Below are 26008 nucleotides of genomic sequence, written 5' to 3'. Positions count from 1 at the left end.
CACCGCAGGGCCTTTGCACTGGCTGCTCCTCTATTTGGAGGTCTCTTTCCCCAGATGGCTCACTCCCTCACTTTAATTAAGGTCTCAGCTCAAATGTCACCTCATCACAGAAGACTTCCCTGATCACCCTGGAACAGCACAGAAGCCCACCTTCATTTGCTTTACTTTTCTCATATCACTTTCACTTGCCAGCCATATGATGCATGTGCATGTTTATTGCCAGATGCTCATGACTAGAAAGCTGGTACAATAAGAGGTGCTGTCTTCTCAGTGCTATTCCTCAGTGTCTACAGCAGCACACATAACAGGTGCTCAGTCTACCTCTTTTAAATGAAGCGCGTGCGCTGTGCGTGCCGATGAGCACAGCTCCTTCAGACACAGACCTGAGAGAAGAGAGTGCATAGCTGCCCTTGCACACCCACTTCTGTGTCTTTCCTTAGAGGGAGCTGGCCTGAGATTTCTGCCTTGCACTGGGTATATAAATCCTCCCCATGTGCTGGGGCAGATCACCTTCAATCAGTCAGAGCGTACTACAGTTTCCTGGCTCCCTTACCCCTTCTTTCCATCACTGTGAGATTAAGAAGGTAGGCAACAAATGACAGGTTACTGGCTGACGTTTTAGAGTCCCTGTTTTGTTTATTATTTCTTCTCCAACGAGAATGTCATGGCCCTGAGTCACCCTGTGTGTTTTGTTCGCTACTGCATTTCCAGATCTCAGAACAGTGCCAGGCACATAGTAGGTGTGCAGCGGGCCCCTGGATACAGCCTAGGTTATAAACATACATTCTCAGTTCATAGACTTGCATAGAATCAGTCACATAAACATCCATTTCCCTTTCGAGGCCCAAAAAGGCATACTATGGGATATGTTTACATAAAGTCTGCATGCAGTAATCAGGAAAGTATTTCCATGTAGAAGGTCCAGTAGTAAGCAACTCTACATGTAAGGACAACTTTAAGTAAGTGCCTAAATGGCATGATTTCAGGGTTATGGTACTGCCTTCCGTCCCCAAAAATTCATCTAGCACAAATTCATCTAGCGGCAGTACTGACATTTGAGGCCAATAACTGTTTGCTAGGAAGGGCTGTGTTGGACAGTGGAAGAAATTTAGATGGGATCACTTTTGGGCCTGACCTCTTTGGACATCAATGTTCTCAACCATCAAATAACCACAATCTTGCCATCTTCTGAATCTGTGTTGTCTCAATAGAGTAGTCACCAGTCACACGTGGCCATTTAAAAACTGTATTAATTACAATTAAATTTAAAACATTTTAAATTCAGCTCCTTTATCCCACTAGTTAAAATTCAAGTGCTCAGTAGCTATGTATGGCTAGTAGCTACCACTGTAGAGAGTACAAATGCAGGAAGTTCTGATGGATAACACTTCTAGACTGGTAAGGAGGGTAATGAATGAAGACACTTATTTGAAAAACTGTTTTGCCAGCTACAATGGCTGGCACAAAAAAGCACACAGAATAGTATTCCAGCACCTTGTACCCAGTCCTAGTTATAAAAAATATCTCGGTCTAGTTCCTATTAAATGTGTTACTCTAATAGAGTAAAAACACATCAAAAAAACTCTCCTCAATTTAACCCTGTCTCGGGCCACTGGGCAGAGGTTCTAACTGGTTTACCAAATCACCTACTGTGTGCGCACAGCTGCGCTAGATGCCGCGTCCCGCTGCAGGCCCCCCAGTGGCACTGCAGGCTGTGAGACCTAGCGGAGACATGGAGTACCTTGGGTCCATTCCTTGCATTACAATCTCATCCTGCTTGCACTCCATCATGTCATTTGTAAACATAGCGTGGAAGTACGGGATTGAGGCCGCTAGGACGATCCGGTGGGCACTGAATTTGTGGTCCCCAATCTGTGGGCAGAGTGAAATATAAACAGAGACACTGAGGAACGCACATCCAAAACCCAAACTGCCCCTTCCCCCGCTTAAGCCTCTGCCCCTTGCAATGGTACTGGAGGCATCCCAGTACATGAGAGCTGAGCCTGTCATGGAGACCCTGAGATTTTCAATTCAACACACTCAGTTATAGTAGAAGAATGTAAGCAATACATCTTAATGAGGCATTAAAATGGTTAAAAAATTAGAAGCCTGAATGCTTCCAGTGGTAGTTTTTACTTATATGGCAGTCTCACTGCACTGTTCCCAACTCGCCGCCAACTCAAACACCTGATTTCTCATGTTATCCTGATCCCGATTAAAGGCAGATGGAATTGACAAACTGTCCAAGAACCCTGGAGCTCCTGACAGCAGGCTCGAGAAGGGTAAATACACAGTGACAGGAAATGATAAGGAGAAACAAGACCAGACTTGAACAGGGGCACATGTGGGGATGAAGGACAAAGCAAGCATTGTGGGCACAAATGTTGGGGGGTCCTGGGACAACAACCAGCTCAAATGGCTGGTGCTGTGTACTGGCAGGGGCTCTGCATGGCCCACAAGGCTCAGGCCACACAGGGACAGAGACTCTCTCCAAAGTGTGTCAAACCCTCACTAAGGAGACACATCCTTAGCCTGGGGAGTCCTATAAAGAGCTTTCCAACTATCTGTCAAAAGGATAGTCTTTTTCACAAGCTTTGCCATTTATAGCTTCAAACCACATAAACATTTCCACTTAAGAACTTTCTAGTCTTCAGAAAGAACAGTCTCCCCCCCACCCTCCCTGCCCAGTTCCACATTAGAGAAATGCCAGAGCATCTCACTACCCAATGCTCTTCCCCGGGTCACATTTATTTAAGGGTTCTAGTTCAGGTTCTGTCACTATGGCCTCTTTTGTACCACTTTAGGTTTATTATCTGGAAGCTGTTCTTTAAGATCACACCATCTTCCAAACACCGAAGGGGCCTCACTGATTCAGATTCTATGAGTTCCTCACATAATCTACGTGTTGCTCTCCTACTGGTGTTCAGGGGCATTAAATGGCTGTGTGCTCTGGGGCGGGGGTCAGAAATTAAAAAAAAAAAAAAAAAAAAAAAAAGGAAATATATATATATTTTAAGTTTACTTATTTATTTTAAGAGACAGCACGTGGGATGGGACAGGGGCACAGAAAGAATCCCAAGGAGTCGCTGCAGGGTCAGCGCAGAGCCCAATACAGGGCTCAAACTCCTGAACTGGGAGATCATGACCTGAGCTGAAGTTGGACGCTTAACCTACTAAACCATCCAGATGCCCCTGGAAATATTTCTTAAAGTTGTTCTACAAGGTTTTTCACACCAGCAGTTTCTGGTTCCCTGATTCCTGCTCTCAGGGACAACTTCTTTCTTCTGGTATTTATCTCACCTTTCTTTCTTTTCTTTTCTTTTTTTTTTAATTTTTAATGTTTATTTACTTTTGAGAGAGACAGAATGTAAGCAGAGGAGGGTCAGAGAGAGAGGGAGACACAGAATCCGAAGCAGGCTCCAGGCTCTGAGCTGTCAGCACAGAGCCCAACGTGGGGCTCACACTCACGAACCATGAGATCATGCCCTGAGCCGAAGTCCGACCCTTAACCGAATGAGCCACCCAGGTGCCCCTATCTCACCTTTCTAAGTAATATCCCTATAATAGGTCTTGAGTTTTCACTTCTAGTTATTACTTGTGGCAGCCTAACTACAAACAGCCCCCAGTGATCCCTGCCTCCTGGTGCTCACACCCTTGTGCTGTCCCTCCTACACTGTCTCAGGGTTGGCTTGTCTGGCTGGGCCACATGTACTTCTGAGCAATTGGTGATAAAGTCGGGGCAGGGTTGAGGGGGGAGTATTCCCCACAACCCACTTCTCAGGTGTAATAATTTACTAAAATGGCTCACAGAACTCAGGGAAAATGGATTACCTACTGTTACTGGTGTAATCATAAAGGGATACACCATAAAGGGACAGTGTAAAGGGATACAAAAGAACAGCCAGATGAAGAGGTACATAGGGCAAAGTCTAGATGGGTCCTGAGCACAGGAGCTTCTGTCCTTATGTGTGCCACTCTCCTCACACATGGCTACCTTCACTAAGCTGGAAGGTCCCCAAGGGTCAAAGGGTGGGACTGAAATTCCAACCCTCTAATCACATGGTTGTCTCCTCTGGGAACCAGCCCCCATCCTGAAGCTATCTAGGGGCCCACAAAGAGTCACCTTATTAGCATAAACTCAGGCGTGGCTGAAAGAGATTTGTTATGAATAACAAAGGACACACCTATCACTCAGGAAATTCCAAGGGTTTTAGAAGTTTTTGTGTCAGGAACTGGGAACAAAGACCAAATATTATAACAAAAGATGCTTTTATCACCCCTATTCAGGAAATTCCAAGGGTTTGAGGAGCTCTGTGCCAGAAACCAGGGAAAAAGACCAAATACATATTCTTATTATATCAGAATATCATAGGGCATATGCACAATATGTTTGAAAACGTCTTTATTAGCCTTAAACCTGGGTGACAGTTTAGCTGGCTATAAAATTCTAAGTTGGGAATATATTTTTCTATCAGAATTCTGAAGGCATTGCTCCAATGTCTTCTACTTTGCTGCTTTTGAGGAATTTAATGCCCTTCTGATCACTAACCCTCAGTATGTGACTGCTCTCTCTAGAAGCTTTTAGTACTTTCTCTTTATTCTCAGAGTTCTGAATCTAACAGGATTATACCTTGCTCTTGGTGTCCTTTATTCAGCGTGCTTTATCAATCCACAGACTTGATTCTAGTTCTCAGAATACTTTTCCATCCTATTTCTTTGATAATTTCCTCCTCTCTATTGTCTATTTTTTCTTTTCCAAAATTTCTATTAGTCGGATGTTAGGCCTCTTGGAATGTGCCTATATTTAAAAAAAAAATTTTTTTAATGTTTATTTTTGAGGGGGGAGGGGCAAGGGGCAGAGAGAGAGGGAGATACAGAATCCGAAGCAGGCTCTAGGACCTGAGCTGTCAGCATAGAGCCCGACATGGGGCTCAAACCTATGAACCGCGAGATCATGACCCAAGCCAAAGTCAGATGCTCAACTGACTGAGCCACTGAGGCGCCCCATGATCCTCTATTTTTTTCACCTGTTCCCCATTTCCCATCTCTTTCATTTGGTCAGTCTCCTGGGAATCTTCTTCAACTTTATCTTTCAATATTTCTGTGTTGTAGCTTTTTATAAGGCTATGGTGTATTTTTAATTTCCAAGAGGCCCTTCTTGTTTTCTGAAGGTCTCCCCCATCCAGCTTTTTACTGAAAGAATCTTATTCATCTTTCACAAATGCAGTATTTTCTCTAACCTCTCTCAATATTATAGTTAGGGGCACCTGGGTGGCTTATTTGGTTAAGTGTCTGACTCTAGACTTCAGCTCAAGTCATGATCTCATGGCCATGAGATCAAGCCCTGTGTGGGCTCTGCACCACTGGCGTGGAACCTGCTTGGGATTCTCACTCTCTCTTCCCCTCCTCCATGCTCTCTCTTTTCTGAGACTCTGAAAATAAATAAATAACCTTTTTTTAAAATGTTAAATTTTTTTCTTCTTTTTTTCCTCTTCCTCCCTGCTTTTACTGTTATTCCTCTGAGTTCTTTTCTCCCCCATTTGTTTTGGTCTCTGTCTTTTATGTTAGAGGCTTGCTTTAAATGCCTCGTGACAGTGGCTATCTGCTGATACTTTAAAAAAAATTTTTTTTTAATGTTTAAATTTTGAGAGAGAGACAGACAGAGTGTGAGCAAGGGAGGGGCAGAGAGAGAGAGAGGGAGACACAGAATCTGAAGCAGGCTCCAGGCTCTGAGCTGTCAGCACAGAGACTGACATGGGCTCAAACCCACGAACTGTGAGATCATAACCTGAACCGAAGTCAGATGCTCAACCGACTGAGCCAACCAGGCACCCCTAACTGCTGATATTTTTAGAAACTGTTTGAAAGTTCTGTGTGGGAGAACTCGGCTTATCAACTTGTGGACTTCACATTGGGGTGACCAAGCAAGACCCTGCCATTCTACTGAGGACCCCTAAAAATAGTATCTTTGGAACTTTTTCTCTGTGGCAAACTTTATCAGAGATGGATCTTCCAATCTCTTGGATGGGAGTGCCTGCCTGCAGATATTCTGAAAAGTAGGTTAGAGAGGTGATGGTCCTACCACTCACTAGTTAGACCTCTGCCTTAAAGCCTTTATTTTCAGTTTTGTACCATATTCCATCCCCTCTTCTATCCTTGGTATGACTCTGGTTCAATATGTAAGACTGAAATTCTGGTCTCCTGGGAGAGTGGGGGAGGAGTTGTAGGCAACTAATTGCTTTTCACACAGACTTTCAACTAATCTTCCTGTTTTCAGTATTTTGTTTCTCTAATTCTGGAACTCTTCCAGGGTTCTGCATTACAAATCCTCTTTCTTCTTAGTCTCTCCCCCTGGCAGGCACTTTCAGTTCCTCTGGCCCTCAAAGCTCACCACACTTCCTACTTTCTGGTGTCAACATTCCATTGACCTCTCAACTACTGATACCTCTTCTCCCTCTTACTATCATTTTAATGGGATTACAGCAGAGCATGGGGGTTAAAATGTGTGCTCAATTAGCTGTGTTAAACTGCCATGCATTTATTTTTCATCTGGGAAGTAGACAGAAGACAAAAGAACAAACGGTACATGCATAAACTAGGTGACCTGGTTTCCCCAAAAAGCTCAGGTAAAGAGAAGGCAGGCCTATCTTGGGATACGTTAGCCAGATTACAACTGAACTCTGTATTTTGTTAAAGGGGACAACAAATTTGTCTTTATCCAGAAGAGGGAGACCAAGCTGGGGGAAGGTCTGGAAGCTACATCTTAAGAGGAATGGCTAAAGGATAGCCCATTTGTAAAAGATAATTTGGGAAGGGGGACACAGCAGCTGTCCTCAAACCCTAGAAGGGCCATCACATGGATGAGGGCAGATCCAGAAATGACAGGGAGGCAGATTTTAGTTTATTACAAAGAATAAGGTCCTATCACCTAAGAATGTTTAGGGCGGTTCTTCACCAGTCCCAAACCTATTAAGGGATCTTCCAATTCTATAATCCTAAGATACCACATTTTTGTGAAAAGCTTTAAAAAACCCAAATACTCTCATTTGTAATCTCAGTTTTAAAAAATCACTTAAAAAATGAGATGATCAGGGGTGCCTGTCTGCGTAGCTCAGTCGGCTGAATGACCAACTCTTGGTTTTGGCTCAGGTCATGATTCCACGGCCATGGGATCAAGCCCCCTCAGGGCTGTGTGCTGAGTGTGAGCCTGCTTAAGATTCTCTCTCTCTCTCTCTCTCTCTCTCTCTCTCTCTCTCTCTCTCTCTCCTCCCCCCGCCGCCTGCTTCTCTCTGCAGCTTGCGCACACTTTCTTTAAAAAAAAAAAGGAAAAGAAAGAGAGACAGAGATAGAGAGAGATGATCATTTACTGAATTCCTTTTTGTTAAGTACCCATTATGCATTATTTTCTCATTTTGGCCCTCATAGCAACCTGTGCATTAAGTAGCTACTGTGAATTCCATTTTGTAAAAGAGGAAACGAAGATTTAGAAGTTAAATAACTTGCCTGAAAATTAAGTAGCTATTATGTAAAAGAGAAGGAATTATGCTTGAGCTGTTTACTAGTGGAGTTTGAGAGGGACCAAGTAAATAAACACCTCCTCCCAGCTCAAGTTCTCAGCCATGTGGGAAATTTTTGAAAAAATAAAAAAATCTACACACGATAAAAAAAATTAGATAGAACTAAACACACATATACACACCAGTGAATAAAAGTAAAGCTGGGGTTATCTGAGTAAGAGTGGTGAATTATATCAATGTCAAAATCTTAGTTGTGATGTTGTACTGAAGTTTTGTAAGATTACCATGGGGGAAACTGGGTAAAGGGTAAACAGGATCTCCCTGTTATTATTTCCTCTTTTCACTTATTTTTATTTTAGAGAGAGACAGCATGCATGGGGGAGGGGGCACAAGGAGAGGGAGGGAGAGTGGGGGAGAGTGGGGGAGAGGGAGCGAGGGAGGAAGGGGGGAGGGAGGGAGGGAGAGAGAGAGAATCTTAAGCAGGTACCACGCTCAGTATGGAGCTTCATGTGGGGCTCCATCCCATGACCCTGGGATCATGACCTGAGTCGAAATCAAGAGTTGGACGCTCAACCAAATGAGCCACTCAGGCACCCTGCACTGTTATCATTTCAAATAACTACATCCAAATCTACAATCATCTCAAAATAAAAAGTTCATTTGAAAAAAAAAAGGAATAAAGCAAGGGTGCTTTGGTGGCACCACTAGAACGGAATCAGACCATTAATTTAAAGTATTGGAAAGAGCTAGGTTCCAAGTCCAAGCTAGGGCAGAAGGAAAAAAGTAAATATGTGGTATAATGAAACACTCTGAACTGAAAGAGTTAAATGCATGACCACATATGGAGCTGCCTGGGTTGGATCAGGATATCAGGTCTTTGTGCACACAGCACACTCCTAGTGCCTGTGCTCACACTACTCCTTAGTAAGCGCATGGATCAGCACCAGCCACTTAACCGCTCTGGAATGGTATGCGATGACTAGCATCTACAAAGCAAATTAGGGGCAATCCCAGGACTCCCTAGGTACATAAGTGTGCTTCTGAGAAAAAAACACCAATTCCAACTGAAAACCCAACCAACTTCCACTAAAACTGCAGCAAAGACTCGGCACTCAGGCCATCTGGCTTCTACAAAGAGTGGAATCAGAACCTCTTTCTAAGCAGGGGCTCTGCACAGTAGGATCTGAAGAGACTGAAGCTCACCTATAGAGTTCCTCTGTATGGTTTTTTTTTTTTTTTTTTTTTTTTAATTATGAAGCCCCTGTAACTTATAATGTCTGTTAATAGCTTTGTTGGGAAAATTAAGAGCTAATGGGGTTAAATGAAGGGGAAGAAGGTAAGGGTAACATAAATCCACATGTATTGCAACTCCTCTATACTTGGTTTTAAAAATCATGAACACACTATTCCATCGATAGTTGTTAAAAATCAAAGTGGCCTCCATGATGCAAGTACAGATATGAAAAGGAAAGTGATGTGATGTGAAGCTGGAAAAGTAGATAGGGCACTCAGAAATTCTACATTTTACTTTAAGAGTGTTAGGAAACCAGGAAACAGTACAAGGAAGGGTCTCTAAGGCCATGGGGCCATTCTCTGCAGGCAGAGCATGAACTGGGAGTTGCCATTCACTTAGATGAGAAATGACACAGAAGGGCTATGTTAGGGGTAGAAGATGGAGTCAAGTTTGGGACAAGCTGCCACTGAGTGCCTGGGAGGCATCCGAACAGATACCGTGTAGTAAGTGGATGGCTACATCCGGAACACAGAGAGATGGAGTCTAGGCTCAAATGACACTTTTTGGAGTTGTCAGTGTAGAGACAAGAAGAGGTCACTGAGGGAGAGCTTAGAGCGCAAAAAGGGTATAAGAAGCCTTGTGGAACTCTGACAGTCAAAGCCTACCTACTGGGGATGCATCTGCAAGGCAACAGAAGGAAAGTACAGGAAGGAAAAGAAAAGAAGAGAAGCAAGGAGCCGCCTGAAGGAAGAGAAGAGCGTGGGGGCAGCGGTGGCTCATGATGCCATGTAACCATAACACATGGCCACGTGACACAAACGTGCAAGCTAGAAGGCCCAGCCCGTGCTAGCAAGGTCACCTCATACAGGCCTCCTCCATGTTTGGCTTCTCAACTTATGAGATCGTCCCTATTCATCTGACTTCTTAAGAGTTTTTAAGAAGATCAAATAGAAAGATGTACAAGAATGGCTGCTGCGAACGTCATTCGACCAAATCAGCAGGGTCACTCCAAATTCCTGAAGTTCTAGTGGGAAAAAAGTGTTGCCCTGTGCAGACCATGCTGATGTTACTGCCAATCCTGAGTCTTGTTGGAGGAAGGGATCTGTGCTGATTTGTCCCAGCTTGGCCACCAATGGGACATGACTCAAGGGCACATTTGCAAACCTGATGTTGGTGGTCCACAACAGTAAATAGATGAATAAATCAATGACTAGATGGATGGGCTCTGGAGCAGATTGAAGCTATTTAGCTTTTTCTGAGCAGAGCCTCAGAATTGCAACATTGGTCTTATTAAATTAAGTGATAGGTAGGTAATACATGTGAAAATACCCTAGCACACTGCCAGGCACTTAGCAGAGATTTAACAAAAGTTTGTTTTTACACCCAGCTGAGAGATAACAGCCATAGAAGGCTAAGATATAAATAACTAAAATCCTCACAAGTTCAGTCTGATTCATAGAGATTAAACCTTGAGTTTTAGAGCCAGCTCTACTACAGATATAAGCAAGCTGCCCAATTCTCCTAGGCTTTGCTTCTAGGTTGGACTGGATTTCCAGGTAGGATTACTACTTAATGCTGGTATAGCAAGGAATACAGTAAAAACAAACAAACAAACAAACAAACAAAAACCCCAAAAAACACATTAAAATTCTCAAGAGAAGCACTATAAATACTGGTAAATGTTACTGTGATCAACCACTCTATTAGAAAGTACAGCGCAGGGGCGCCTGGGTGGCGCAGTCGGTTAAGCGTCCGACTTCAACCAGGTCACGATCTCGCGGTCCGTGAGTTCGAGCCCTGCGTCAGGCTCTGGGCTGATGGCTCGGAGCCTGGAGCCTGTTTCCGATTCTGTGTCTCCCTCTCTCTCTGCCCCTCCCCCGTTCATGCTCTGTCTCTCTCTGTCCCAAAAACAAATTAAAAAACGTTGAAAAAAAAAAATAAAAAAAAAAAAAAAAGAAAGTACAGCGCAGTATTAAAGGTCAAAATATTTACCAATCGCTTTATCTGATCATCCCAAGGGAGACAGCACAAGCCATATGGTACATACAAACCGTGCAAACTTCCAGGCCAGCTGTTCTCTTTCTGTGTGACCAAGGCAAATCTCTTCCCTTCACCCCTGAGCCTCAGTTTCTTCATGTGTAAATAAGGGGCTCTAACTGGATCGGGTGTCTCAATAGGTAGTAACTGTATTAATAACAGCCATCTAACACGAATTCAGCAAAGCTCTGCTTTTTGCTCATGATGATACCTACATACGTTTGAAAAGTAATTACGCCCACCTCTTAAACGTATCATTTATCTGGCTGACAGACTGGTGCACATTTGGATATGAGAGCCCCTGGCAACAACTCTGCTGAGTCCCTGTGGCACAGGAACCTCTTCATCAGAGGTTAGTAGAATCTGAGACTATAAGCAAAAAGAACCAGAAGACCTGAGCACCTCATCATTTACCTAAATTTTGACTTGCTTTAACACACACACACACACACACACACACACACACACACACGCATGCATTCACACCTAGCTTCCATTTTTTTCCTTGGAAAGACTGGGAAATTTTCCATTCACAGCCCTGCTTTGGTGGTATCTTTAGATCAACAAGGATAGTGTAGCATGACACCACAAATTCTGTTTCCTATCAACAGACAGGTGGGGCTCAAGATTCAACCAGCTGCTTATTCAAGCAGGAAAAGCATCAGGGCAAAATCTGAGTTGGGAGTAATCTGAGACAGGTGTTCCCAAAGAAAGCAAAAGATATGCCCAGAATAGATTTCCCTTTGATGGAAAGCATTTTGATACTTTTGCTCCTACCTTCAAACATCTCACAAGGAACATAAATAAAACACTAAGGGAACAGTTAAGTGCCCAGCCTGTGCAGACAGATTACCCTTGGGATAAGTGGGATTTAAGACTAAGCTTTTAGGCAGTCACAAGAGATGCTGAAAGTGCATAAGTGGTAATCCATGATTTTACTGAGGCACAAATTTGAATCATAAAGGCTATGTAGGAAGCTGGTGCGTGAGAATGTGTCTACAAAATGGAAATGTAGTAGGGATGGATTAATCTCTAAAATTCCTTTAGGCTAGAAAATCAATAATTATAAATCCTTTAAGACAGATAGCATATCATTGTAGATAAGAGCAAGTACTCTGGAGCTAGAATACCTGGGTTCAGATCCAGGTTCTGCCATTTGCTAGCTGTGTGACTCTGGGCTAGTCACTCAACCTCTCTGTGCCTCAATTCACACATCTGCAAAATGTTATTAAACAGTACCTTTCTTGGGGCGCCTGGGTGGCTCAGTCAGTTAAGCGTCCACCTTTGGCTGAGGTCATGATCTTGCGGTTCGTGAGTTTAAGCCCCACGTCAGGCTCTGGGCTATCAGCTCAGAGCCTGGAGCCTACTTTGGATTCTGTGTCTCCCTCTCTCTCTGCCCCTCCCCTGTTCACACTCTGTCTCTCTCAAAAACAAATAAACATTAAAAAAAAATTTAAACAGTACCTTTTTCCTGGGGTTAATTGTGAGGATTAAATTAATCTCTGTAAGGCATTTAAAATAGTGCATGGCACATATTAAGTGCAATATAACTGGTAAATAAATAAAATGTCCTCAAATATAAGACTGTATAGAAGTTTTCTTAACTATTTATTTATTTATTTATTTTGAGAGAAAGAGAAAGAGAGAGAGAAAGCACGAGTCAGGGAGGGGCAGAGAGAGAGGGAGAGAGAGAGAATCCCAAGTAGGCTTCGCACTGCCAACACAGAACCTGATGCAGGGCTTGAACTCACAAATAGTGAGATCAAGACCTGAGCCAAAGTCGATGCTTCACCAACTAAGCCACCCAGGTGCCCCTTTTTTTAATAAATATTTTATTTTTAAGTAACCTCTACACCCAAAACGTAGGGCTCAAACCAAGATCCAGAGTCCTTTGCTCCCAGCCAGGCACCCCCGATAGAAGTTATTTTTAAGATCTTTAGAGAAGGGGTCAGCAAACTATAGTCTATGGGCCCAAATCTGGCCTGCCTCTTGTTTTAGCCCATGAGCTAAGTGTAGTTTTTCACATTAAAAAAAAATTTTTTTTAATGTTTATTTTTGACAGAGAGAGAGACAGAGCATGAGTGGGGGAGGGGCAGAGAGAGAGGGAGACACAGAATCGGAAGCAGGCTCCAGGCTCCGAGATGTCAGCACAGAGCCTGACGCGGGGCTCGAACTCACGGACCGCGAGATCATGACCTGAGCCAAAGTCGGATGCCCAACCGACTGAGCCACCCAGGCGTCCCATTCACATTTTTATAGATTGGGGGGGGGGGGGGGGGGGAGGAGGGAATCAAAAGGAGACTAATATGACATGTGAGAATTATATGAAATCCAAATTTCAGTGTCCACATACAGTTTTATTGGAACACAGACATGTCCATACAATCTCAAAGTTGAGTAGCTATGACAATGACCATTGGCCTACAAAGCCAAAAATATTTACTGTTTGGACTTTTATAGAAAAAGTTTGCAAGGGGTGCCTGGGTGGCTCAGTTGGTTAAGCATCTGACTTCAGTTCAAGTCATGATCTCACAGTTCGTGAGTTCGAGTCCCATGTCGGGCTCTGTGCTGTCAGCTCAGAGCCCAGAGCTTGCTTCAGATTCTGTGTCTCCCCCTCTCTCTGCCCCTCCCCTGGCTCGTGCTCTGTCCCTCTCTCTCTCTTAAAAATAAATAAACATTAAAAAAAGAAAAAAAAAAGTTTGCTAATTTCTGCTTTAGAGTCACAGGGAACACATATTATGAAGAGGGACGTGAATACATTCTCTAGAAAGGAGAAGATACCGATTTTAACTTAAGAACCCCCTCACCTTACATCACACCTGATTTGCTGGTATTCACAGACTCACTGAACCAGTATGAACTGTCTGCACTTTGTGGAATTCAACACTGAGATAAACAGTATCTTATACAAAATGCTCCTTTTAAAAAAGGAAATGAGCTAAGCCTGATATAGAAGCATTCACACTTGAGCCATTAATGGCCTGTTATAGGCCTACTCACCACCAATGTCATTTTTTTTTTTAAACTTCAGTTTCTTAATCATAGTTACACAATTATTCTCTCTTTCTGCCCCAACCCCCACCCCCATGGAGTTTAAATGCTAATCAGTTTCAGCAATAAAGCAGCCTTGTCCATTAGAAATGGAAGAGGTGGACTGAATGGAGATGCCTTGAAGCATCTGTTTTCCTACCTCAGGTATCAACCATACCCCTATCTTATGCAGCAACTGCCAAACACAAAAGTCAGCTCAACCCAGCTCTCTACCCCCAAACAAAATCTCATTCAGATTTTAGACAAGTAAGGCTATTTCATGTTGGAGATATGAAGCCTCAGTCACAAGCACTGTATTTTTGTTTTTACCCCCTTAGTAGACTTCAGACTCCTTGAGGGCAAAAAGGGTCTCCTACATCCCTCACATAGCTCAGTAAATAGTCATTGGTATTAAAATACCAACTCTATCCTCAACAGCGACTCAGAAAGTCAACAAACAATTCCCTGTGAAAATAAATTAACTGCACATTCAGAAAGATGGCAGTTTCACTGAAGGTTATAGTCAAAATGGACAGCAGGTTCTCTTGGTTAAATTTAGAAAAGCCTATCAAAAATTGAGCAGGAGGGGCGCCTGGGTGGCTCAGTTGATTAAGCCTCAGACTCTTGATTTCGGCTCAGGTCATGATCTCACGGTTCGTTAGGCTCCACGCTGACAGTATGGGGCCTGCTTGGGATTGTCTCTCTGCCCCTCCCGGGCTCTCTTTCTCTCTCTCTCTCTCAAAATAAATTAAAAAAAAAAAAAAAAAAAAAGATTGAGCAGGAGGCATTATGATTTTCTACTCATGTCCTTCAAATTTTTCTTACATATATAAATAGGTACAGTAAGTCTGCAAATAAGTGTAACACTTGAAGGCTACTGCAATGACAATATGTTTATTATTATTATTTACCTTTAACTAGATATATGTCACTAAATAGCCATATAATTAGGTAACTATGTATACTAATAACATATATTAGCTATCAATGATCTGTAATATAACGATGATCTCTTACTAAACTATTTTAGGTTACTTGAAGGTTAGCAGAAAACACTTGTGGCTTCAACACATGCCACTAAAAACCTTCCAAAAACATGACTAGCTATAGACTCCCTCTCGTGTCAGCTTTGTCTAGTGCTCCTTACCTTCTGGGAACTTCCATATTCATTCCAACCACACTATATAACATATGATTTAAACCCTAACGATGAGGCCCTTCCTCAGGACTTTTCAAATGAGAAAGAGGAACAATCCCCCCCCAGGATAACAAGGGCCCATCAGATGCTCCACCATCCTCCATGTATGAAAAACCAGTCTGCAGCGGGAGGAGCGCATTGAACATGCAGGGAAAGTATCTTGACAGCATTTCAGTCCCTGGCACATCATCAATACTGTCTTTTCTCCAGTTGGATTGCATGAGCCAATAAATGGTTGGTCTTGCTGAGGGTAGTTCTGCTATTAAGAGCAGAGTTCTGAGCACTGTGATCCAGAGAAAGCCCTGGGGAAGATCAGAAAAGGCGGACCTTCTTTCCCGGCTTTAGTAGATGGGTGGCTTTAGCTCTGACTGGGCCCTTGTTGTGTCTCAAGACCCCCATTCTGCTCACCAGTCAGGTCTTAAGGGATTACAACACTCAACACAGTAAAGAGAGGTCATTTCTTCCCCCCAACTGATGTGTGGATCTGATGCAATTCCTAACCACAGCGAGATTATTTTTATAGATACAGACAAGATTCTCCCAAAATTCATATGATGGGAAAAAGAACTAAAATATCTGAACCAATTTCAAGTAATAAAGTGCACGCAAATGGTCAATATGCACATGAAAAAATGTTTAAAATTATTAGTCATCAGGGAAATGCAAATCAAAACTACGATAAGATACCACTTTACACCCACAATGATAGCTATTACCAAAACAAAACGAAACAAAACAAAAAAAACAAAATAACAAGTGCTGGTGAAGATGTGGAGAAACTAGAAGCCTTGTGCACTGCTTGTACTGCTGGTGCAAATATAAAATGGTGGAAAAGTTTGGAGGTTCTTCAGAAAGTTAAACATAGAATAATAATATGACACAGCAATTCTACTCCTAGGTATATACCCAAAAGGATCGAAAGCATAGTCTCAAAGAGATATTTGTATGCCCATAAATTCACAGCAGCATTATTGACAATAGCCAAAAGGTGGAAACAGCCCACCCAGGTCTCCATCAGTAGATGAATGGGTATACAAAATGTGGTACATATACATACAATGGAATATTAGTTAGCCTTAAAAAGGAATGAATCAAGAGAATGAGAAGATAAGCCATAAATGGGGAGCAAATATTTGCAAAGGACCTAACTGATAAAGGGCTGTTAATCAAAACAAAGAACTTTTTTTAATTTTTTAACATTTATTTATTTTTGAGAGACAGAGAGAGGCAGAGTACGAGCAGGGGAGGGGCAGAGAGAGAGAGAGAGAGAGAGAGAGAGAGGGAGACACTGAATCTGAAGCAGGCTCCAGGCTCTGAGCTGTCAGAACAGATCCTGATGCGGGGCTCAAACCCACAAACCAAGAGATAATGACCTGAGCTGACTGAGCCACCCAGGAGCCCCTCAAAACATACAAAGAACACTTAAAACCTAACAATAAGAAAACAAACAAGTGAATTTAAAAAACAGGCAAAAGATTTTAACAGACATCTCAGCAAGAAGATACACAGATGGCAAATACGCATATGAAAAGATGTTCCATACCATGTCATCAAGGAAATGTAAATTAAAAAAAAAGTATCTCTGTGCATCTATTATGATGGCCAAAATCCAAAACACTGAAAACACCAAATGCTGACAAAGATGTGCAGCATCGGGAACTCTCATTCGTGCTGGTGGGAATGTAAAATGGTATAGCCACTTTGGAAGACAATTTGGCATTTTCTTTAAAAAGAAAAATTTTTTAAATCTTTATTTATTTTTGAGAGAGGGAGAGAGAGACAGAGTGTGAGCAGGAGAGGAACAGAGAGAGAAAGAGACACAGAATCCGAAGCAGGCTCCAGGCTCTGAGCTAACAGCACAGAACCCGATGCAGGGCTCAAATCCACGAACTGCGAGACCATGACCTGAGCCCAAGTCGGACGCTAACCGAATGAGCCACCCAGGTGCCCCTAATTTGGCATTTTCTTATAAAACTAAACATATTCTTATCATACAATCTAAAATCACACTCCCTGAGATTTCCCCAAAGGAGTTAAAAACCTATGTCCGCACTAAAACCTTCACGTGAATGTTTATAGCAGCCACATTCATAATTACCAAAAGTTAAAAGGATATCCTGAAGATATCCTTCAGGAGCTGAATGGATAAATAAGCTGTGGTCCATCCATCCAGACGTGGAATATCATTCAGCGCAAAAAGAAATGAGCTATCAAGCCATGAAAGGATGTAGAGGAACTTTAAAACGTATATTGCTAAGTGAAAGAAGCCAATCTGAAAAGGCTACATACTACAGGATTCCAACACTCAGGAAAAGGCAAACTATGGAGACAATAAAAGGATCAGTGGTTGCCTGTGGGTGTAGGGAGAGAGAGATGAAAGGTAGAGCACAGAGGGGTTTTAGGGCAGTGAAACCATTCTTTATGATACTATAATGGTGCTTACATGTTATTATACATGTCAAAAATCACAGAACATACACGACTAAGAGGGGACCTTGATGTACACCATAAGCTCTGATCATGATGTATTCGTGTGGGTTTGATTATGACAAGTGTACCACACTCTGGTGCAGGAACTGATAGTGAAGGGTGCTGTGTGTGCTGTGGGGGTAGTGGGTATACGGGAAATTTCTACATCTTCTGATCAATTTTACTGTGAACCTAAAACTACTCTAAAAAATAAAGCCTTTTTAAAAAATTTTAAGTAAATGCTGCCCCCAATGTGGGGCTTAAACTTATGACCCCAAGATCAAGAGTTGCATGCTCTACTGCCTGAGCCAGCCAAGTGCCCCAAGTCTTTTTTTTTTTTTTTAAGGAATTAAATTAGAATACATACTACAATGTGGATGAACCTTGAAAACATCATACTAAGCAAAATAAACCGGACACAAAGGCCAATACTGTATGATTCTTACAGGAGAGGTCTAGAATAGGCAAACCAGAGACAGAAAAGGAGGCTCAAAGGGACAGGGGAAGGGGCAACGGAGAATTATTGCTTATTGGTTACAGGGTTCTGTTTTGGGTGATGAAAAAGGTTTGTAATAGACGGTGGGCGAGGGTGATGGTTACACATTTTAAGTGTATTTAATTGAGAGAGGGAGACTGAAGGATCCCATAAATATCTGCACTTTACTCCTTTTCCTACTTCTATTCTTGCTAGGACCTAAACGTCCACCCCACTTTACACAGGCCTTATAAAGCAAATAGTATATGTCCTCTTGTAAGTAAGGGACAAGGAGTTAATAATGATTTCTTTAGAATAGATAACATCTAAGGAAGGACCAGATGAGAATGGCTGGGAAGCCCTCGTACGCGCATTTCAGACCACCACAGCTCTGGACATCTTGACACCCGGGCCCTATGGCTCCTGGGAATAACACCTGGGCCCTCCTCTTTGTTCCAACCAGTTCCTGGATGCGTGAGTGGACACGTAATCCACCACACCACAGTCTTCAACAAAAACCCCAAGACCATGAGCAAAGACGAGACTCCCTCTTTTTCCTTCTGAGTCTCTGGGATTCTCTGTACCTGCACTCTCTCTATACCTTCAATAAACTCTGCTTTCACCTCCTGCTGGCTTACATTTTTTTTTTTAATTTTTTTTTTAATGTTTATTTATTTTTGAGAGAGAGAGAGACAGAGCGTGAGCAGGGGAGGGGCAGAGAGAGAGGGAGACACAGAATCCGAAGCAGGCTCCAGGCTCTGAGCTGTCAGCACGGAGCCCGACACGGGGCTCGAACTCACAGACCGTGAGATCATGACCTGAGCCGAAGTCGGAGCTCAACCGACTGAGCCACCCAGGCACCCCCTGCTGGCTTACATTTAAAGTCCATCCATCCTCTGGGTCTCTGGACCCAACTTGCTGGCATCATAATGACAAATGAATTATACATTTAAAAATGGTTTAAAATGTAAATAATAATAATAATTAAAATAGTATAATAAAAGGATAATGTGGGAGGAATCACTCTCTCCATTTCAAGATTTACTATATAGCCAGAATAAGTGGTGTAGGGATAGGGACCTTGACCAATGGAAGATAACTAGGAACCCAGAAGTAACCCCACCCAAGTATGACCAACTGATTTTTTTTTCTTAGTAGGCTCCATGCCCAGCATGGAGCCCAAAGCAGGGCTTAAACTCACAACCCTGAGATCAAGACCTGAGCTGAGATCAAGAATCAGATGCTTAACCGAATGAGCCACCTGAGCATCTCCCGCCGCTGAATTCTGACAAAGGTACGAAAACATCTGTACCTAAAATGGAGGAAAGATAGGTCTTTTCAGCAAATAGGGCTGAGCAATTGGAAATCCACAGGCAAAGAAAAGAACTTCAGCTTACACCTCAGCACACACAAAAATTAACTCAAAATGGATCATAGATTTTTAATTTTTTTTTAAGTTTATTTATTTATTTTGGGAGAGCAACCAAGCACAAGTTGGGTAGGGGCAGAGAGAGGGTGAGAGAATTCAAAGTAGGCTCGGCACTGTCAGTGCAGAGCCCAACACAGGGCCTGAACCCACAAACCAGGAGACCCTGACCTGAGTGGGGACCAAGAGTCGGACGTTTAATAGACTGAGCCACCCAGGCACCCCAGATCATAGATTTTTAAATGTAAAACTTACAAATATAAAACTTAGATGAAAACATAGGAGAAATTCTTCAGGACCTAGGGCTTGGTAAAGAGTTATCAGATATGAGACTGAAAACTACAATCCATAAGGAAAAGATTTAATAAATTAGACTAAATCACAATTTAAAACTTTTGTGCCATGAAACACCCTCTTAGGGGAATGAAAAGACAATCTACAGATGGGGAGAAATATTTGCAAACTTGCAATATAAATAAATTTTATTTGCAAATTAAATACAGGCCCAATTTCCCTGGGCCTCAACTTTATCTGCTATGAAATGGGGAGACTTATATTGTCTTTAAGAAAATATTTTGGGGGGGCACCTGGGTGGCTTAGTCAGTTGAGCATCCAACTTCAGCTCAGGTCATGATCTCATGGGCTCGAGCCCCACTTCAGGCTCTGTGCACTGACCTCAAAGGAGCCTGCTTTGGATTCTCTGTCTTCCTCTCTCTTCCCTCCCCCACTTGTGTGCACTCTCTTGCACACTCTCTCTCTCTCAAAAATGAATACACATTTAAAAAAATATATGTTTTTCAAAAAAGAAAGAAAATCTTTTTTTCAAAATTAAATGATACAAAAGAAATAAAAGCATTTTTTAAATTAAAAAGACACTCAGGGGTGCCTGGGTGGCTCAGTTGGTTAAGTGGATAAGTGTCCAACTCTTGATTTCGCTCAAGTCATGATTTCAAGCTCCACTTTGGGCTTCCCGCTGACATCGTGGAGCCTGCCTTGGACACCTGGGATTCTGTCTTCCCTCTCTCTCTGCCCCTTCCCCACTCGGATGCACATGCATGCACTCTCTCTCTCTCAAAATAAATAAATAAACTTAAAATACTTTATAGGGATACTCAGCAGGATCTCACTTAAGAGTTCAGATCTTGGATCTTGGATCTTGTCCTTTCTCTGCAGGAATCCAAGGACAGGGGATCAGCAAAGAGTATGTTTTCTGTATGGTAGGAACAGGTTTCCCCAGAACTGAATAAGTGGCAAATTATCAGATTCATTACAAAGGCAGACTAGGCTAGTGTAGAAATCCTCTCACTCTGAGAGGTGTGGGATTGAAAGAAAAATGAAAGTATTGTTATTTGCAAATTACACTTGTAAATTTGTATTATTACTTGCAAAAAATACTATTTAATAATAGGACTTGATGCTATTTAACACTGTATTTTTGACCTATTTGCCAAATGTGAGTCCATCTGACAAAGGACTCCTACCTCCAATACATAAAGAACACTAAATGCACAACAGTTGTCTAACAAAAATAATCCAACGAGAAAATGGGCAAAAGACATGAAGAGACAGTTCATCAGAAAGGATATACAGCTGGCAAATAAATACATGGGATGTTCAACCCTACCACCCGTTAGGGAAATGCAAATTAAAGTCACAATTAGATATCACTATATATTTAACACAATGGCTACTATTAAAAAAGTGGTAACACCAATTGCTGGTGAAGATGCAGAACTCAGTCACTCATCATATTAGTCAGGGTTCTCCAGATAAACAGAAGTGTTGTGTGTACGTATGGGGAGGGAGCCAGAGAAAGGAGGGAAGGTGGGAGAGGGAGGGGAGGTTGATTTTAAGGAATTGGCTCACACAATTACAGGGGCTGGTAAGTCTGAAATCTATATGGTGGGCTGACAGGAAGGAGATTCAGATCAGATTTGATGTTGCAGTCTAGAGTGTGAAATCAGCAGGGCAGGCCCCCAGGTGGGAAAATCAGACAAGGTTTTTATGTTACAATCTCGAAGAATTGTCTCTTCTTCAGGAAACCTCAGTTTTTGCTCCTGAGACCTTCAACAATTTTATGAGGCCCACCCACATTATGGAAGGTAATCTGCTTTACTCAAGGTCTACCAATTTAAATGCTAACCACATCCAAAAAAATACCTCCACTGCAACATCCAGACTGATGTTTGGCCAAACAACTAGACACCATAGTCTAGTCAACTTGACCCCCAAAATTAACCATGGTATTCATACATGCCGGTATGAATGTAAAATGGCACAGCCACTCTGGAAACTAGTTTGGCAATGTCTGTTAAAACTAAAAATCAATTTACTGGATGACCCAGCAATTGTACTCTTTGGGCATTTATCCCAGAGAAACGAAAACCTACCTTCGTGCAAAATCCCGTGAATGAATATTCATAGCAGCCTTATTTGTAGCCCCAAACTGGAAAGAACCTAAATGTCTTTCAATGAGTAAACGGTTAAACAAAACATGGTACATCCACACCACGGCATACTAGTCAGAAATATTAAGTAAAAAACTATCAGTACATTTAACAACCTGGATGGCCCTCAAATGCATTATGCTGAGTAGAAAAAGTCAATCTCAAAACGTCACGTACTTCATGATTCCATTCATACAGCATTCTTGAAATGAGAGAAGCAGAACAAATTAGCGGCCGCCAGAGACCAGGGATGGAGGGTGGGAGGGGGATGGGTGTGACTATAAAGGGGCAGCACAAGGGAAATCTTTGTGGTTACAGAATAGTTCTATACTGTGGAGGTCATTCTGTATGTGGAGGTCACGGGCAACCTTGACAAGAGCAAATGGTGGCGGCCTGACATAAGTAACTTACCTATCTTACTAAATCACGAGGTCTACCAAGGGAGCAATCTTTGTATGTTTCCTGGACTAGTTCTGGCAATGAACGCTCAGTATTTGTTGAATGAATAAAGTTTCTGAATGAATCAACTCAAAATATAATGGAGTCTGTCATGTCAGTCCCCATTTTGTTGGGCTCCCTATTGCCTACAAGTCAGATCCAAATCCCGAATTAGCCTCTATCTACCCCAAATCCCCCACCATGCCTTTCTTCTCAGCTCTTGGCAATTCCCCTAAATCACCCTATTTCCTCTGCTGGGATCCTTATCCCATATTTTTCTGCCTGGTGAATTACTGCTCATCTATGAAGATACAGCTCAAATGCTCCCTCTTCTATGGGGCTTCCGAGACTCCCAGGCAGTGGGCATCCCCATCCTGTAGTGCCTGGTACAAGCCTCCAGCATAACTTGTAGCATTTTTATATTGTCTCTAATGAATGTCTCCCCATCCGGAACGAATGTTCTTCCCGCAGAAAGGAAAGGCTATGATGTCCTAGCACTTAACACAGTAACTCATTGCCAAGTGCACTTAATGAATCCCAGAGCCCATTTCATCTAAGAGATAGCTCTCAGTCTTTCATCTGAGATACAAACAAATAACAAAACTTCTGATGAGTGCCATCTCTTCTTTTTAACCTTGATCTTTTGGCTCAGGACTGACAGAGCTGGTGGGAGGAAGGCACTGAAGCATCAAGAGGGTTACTATCTAGGGGCCCCTGGGTGGCTCAGTCGGCTGAGTGTCTGACTTCAGCTCAGGTCATAATCTCACAGTTCGTGAGTTTGAGCCCCGCATCAGGCTGTCAGTGTAGAGCCCGCTTCAGATCCTCTGTCCCCATCTCTCTCTGCCTCTCTCCTGCTCACACACTCTCTCTCAAAAATAACCTTAAATAAAAAAAAAAAAAAGTTCAGTGGGTTACTATCTAACCTTATCTGGAAATTCAGTTAGCTGAAGTAAGAGGCTCAACAAAAAGATGGTAAAGCTTAGGGACGACCAGAGGAGGACCTGGTGTCCAGGCTGACAGTGCAGTCCCAACCCTAGAAGAAATAAACAAGCCACACTATGGTTGCCTTGTTCAGGTGCATTTCTAACAGGGTGGCATGTAAGGAAATGAAGGTAGGGGTGTGTCCTTTCATTTTGAATGCTGGATGACCTGCCCCCAGCCCAGAACATGGGCTGAGGGATGTTAGTCCATCCCACCAAAAGGAAAAATGATTAGTATCCCAAACCCACAGGGTTGAGAAGCAGACAGCAGGCATAATAAAACACACTGGGTTCAGTCTGGGGTTTTGATGGCATCTTAAAGCTCACTGTGTGAAACCCTCTATTGATGAGCTATAGGGAGCCCCCACTGGCTAAGTGACTCCGGAAGGGGGTGAGGGAGGAAGTGGCTGACCAGCTAGGACTAAAAAAAGACGTGGGCCATGGTCCCATAAAGAGCCAGTAAAGAGCCAGCTACAATATTCAGGCCTATCCCACTGCTTCTAAACCCTCCCCTGCCTCCCACCATGTCCAGCAAGGTAGAATGGGAGAGAGGGAGAGAGGGAGACAGGAGGGCAGAGCCCCTAGAAACCACTGAACATCTAACTGCAACAATAGCATGTGATTTTCCAGTTCCTCACCCGTCCAGACTCCTCACCACTAGAATTCCAGGAGTTCAGTGCACATGCACGCACCTCCCCAATCACACCTTCCACCTCTACGTCTTACTTGTTCAAGGAACATCCTGTCTGTGCACTTTCATGCCTAGGCCCTTGAACAGGCTCTCCCCAGCCTGGAATGCCTCCTCCCACAAAGTCTGTTTGTCAAAGTTCTATTCATCGTGCAGGGCACCAATCGGACACTATCCTCTCCATGAAACCATCACAAATCCTGTGAACTGGAAATAGCTGCCATTCCTTTGGCATTCCCTTAGGCCTCTGGTAACAGCTGGGCACTTACAGAATTTACCACACTCCACCTTGTCTCATAATTAATTATGGGTATCCATCTCACCCACCGACCTCTCAATGCCAAAGTTAGGGGCTGATGCCCACTCAACAGCAGGGTGCCTCGTGCACTGGGAAAGCAGCATGCACAGTTAGGCACTTCATTAATATGTTGACTGAAGGAGCATCTCAAACATAACACCAGGGGCCCTTTCAGATAATACAGCAAACACTTTTGAGCGCCTGAAACATGCTAAGAAGTATGCTGGATAATAGAGGCTTCACAGGCCACAGGAGCTCAACGTCTGGATGGGAAGAGTGAACACTCAAGCACGTCTACACTGTGTTCAGTATGGTAAGGGGTGCGAAGTGTGAAGGCAATGCTTCTCAAATTTTCATGTGCACAGGATGTAAGAACCACCAGATTCCAGTTCAGCAGGTCTGAGGTGGGGGCAGAGAGTGTGCATTTCCAACGAGCTCTCAGGGGACATGGAAGCTATCAGTGCAAGGGCCATATTGTCAGTAACAAGGGGATAAGGTACAACAGAAGAGGGAGAGATTGACTGCACCTGGAGGGATATGAGAAGACTCCAGACAGACAGGATTTCACACCACCCTCCACCGCAACAGGGCAGCGCAAAAGAGAGAAGGTGGCACAGGCCTGTGCCTCACAAAAACACAGATTGGCAGGGAGGCAGGAGTGCAAACTTGTGACCACAAGACAATGCTGAACAGAAACAATGCAGCGTGCCTTAGGAGAACAGAGGAAGGAGTGTTTGGCCACTTCTTTCCCCTTAATTGGGGAAAAAAAAAATATGAAAGGAGCCTTGCACACGGGTAAGAATGCTGGCAGATGTGAGCGATACTCTAAGCCAGAAGAATGCGGGAGCAAAGGCTTGGAAGTTGGAGAACACAGATCACAAAGACACAGTCGGCAGGAGGAGCATACAGACGACTAGGAGAGAAAGGCAGAGAAGGGCCAGTCTGGTGGAATGTGTATATCAAGGATGCCGCTGGTGGCCCTAAAAAAGTCAACCAGGAGTAGCGGTCAGCACCAACAGGGCATGCTTAAGCTTCTCTTACGTCTCACAGGCACAGTGGCAGATTTCTGTGAGCAGCTTAGAATAATCAGAGAAGCATTTAAATCAGCAGTCTTTCCTCTAATCCCACCGAAAACCAGCCACCACCTGCTGCTCCTGCACTCCCACCAGCCAGTGGCTTTCCCCAGATGTCCTGCTGACTTAAAAGTACAGCCTATGGACAGGGGGAGAAAAGACAAGCTTTCCCAAACATGGGTAGGAGCACCTTTTAAACCACCAAGAGTTCTACTTCCTGTTCCCCTGACAAGTTTCTAACTTCTGATGTTCTCTGTGGTGAAGAGAAGTTACTTCAAGAACAAGCCAGGGGCGCCTGGGTGGCTCAGTCAGTTAAGTCTCTGACTTCGGCTCAGGTCACAATCTCACGGTTCGTGGGTTCGAGTCCCACATCCAGCTCTGTGCTGACAGCTGGAGCCTGCTTCAGATTCTATGTCTCCCTCTCTGCCCCTCCCCTGCTCATGCTCTCTCTCTCTCTCTCTAAAATAAATAAACATTAAACACACACACACACACGCCAACATTGGTCTCTCTAGCTCTGGCCAGAGAGCTCATGTCTCCTGAATGGGAGAAGGGAAAAGTCCAAGTGAAATCCTGTGCTCTCTTCACCAGTGAATAATTCAGTCACAGTCCCTGCCCTCTCCCTACGTTTCTTATGTGTACCCCAAACACCCTGCCGTGATTCTAAACTCATAAACCAATAAACGAATAATTACTGT

At 43.3% G+C, this 26008-nt stretch overlaps 1 protein-coding gene across 3 annotated transcripts in view; it reads right to left on the bottom strand.

The window, feature by feature from the left end:
- Positions 1–26008, bottom strand: part of KLHL18 (kelch like family member 18) — a 58289-nt gene that overhangs the window by 23201 nt on the left and 9080 nt on the right. For all 3 annotated transcript variants that reach the window (XM_049642611.1, XM_049642612.1, XM_049642613.1), the window contains one exon: positions 1742–1872. In XM_049642611.1, coding sequence (XP_049498568.1) covers positions 1742–1872 — 131 coding nt within the window. The remainder of the gene's footprint in view (positions 1–1741; positions 1873–26008) is intronic.

The sequence above is a fragment of the Panthera uncia genome, chromosome A2, assembly GCF_023721935.1.
Source record: "Panthera uncia isolate 11264 chromosome A2, Puncia_PCG_1.0, whole genome shotgun sequence".
Taxonomy (NCBI): Eukaryota; Metazoa; Chordata; class Mammalia; order Carnivora; family Felidae; genus Panthera; species Panthera uncia.
Note: the sequence above shows the minus strand (reverse complement) of the source record. Positions and strands in the feature narration are given on the sequence as shown.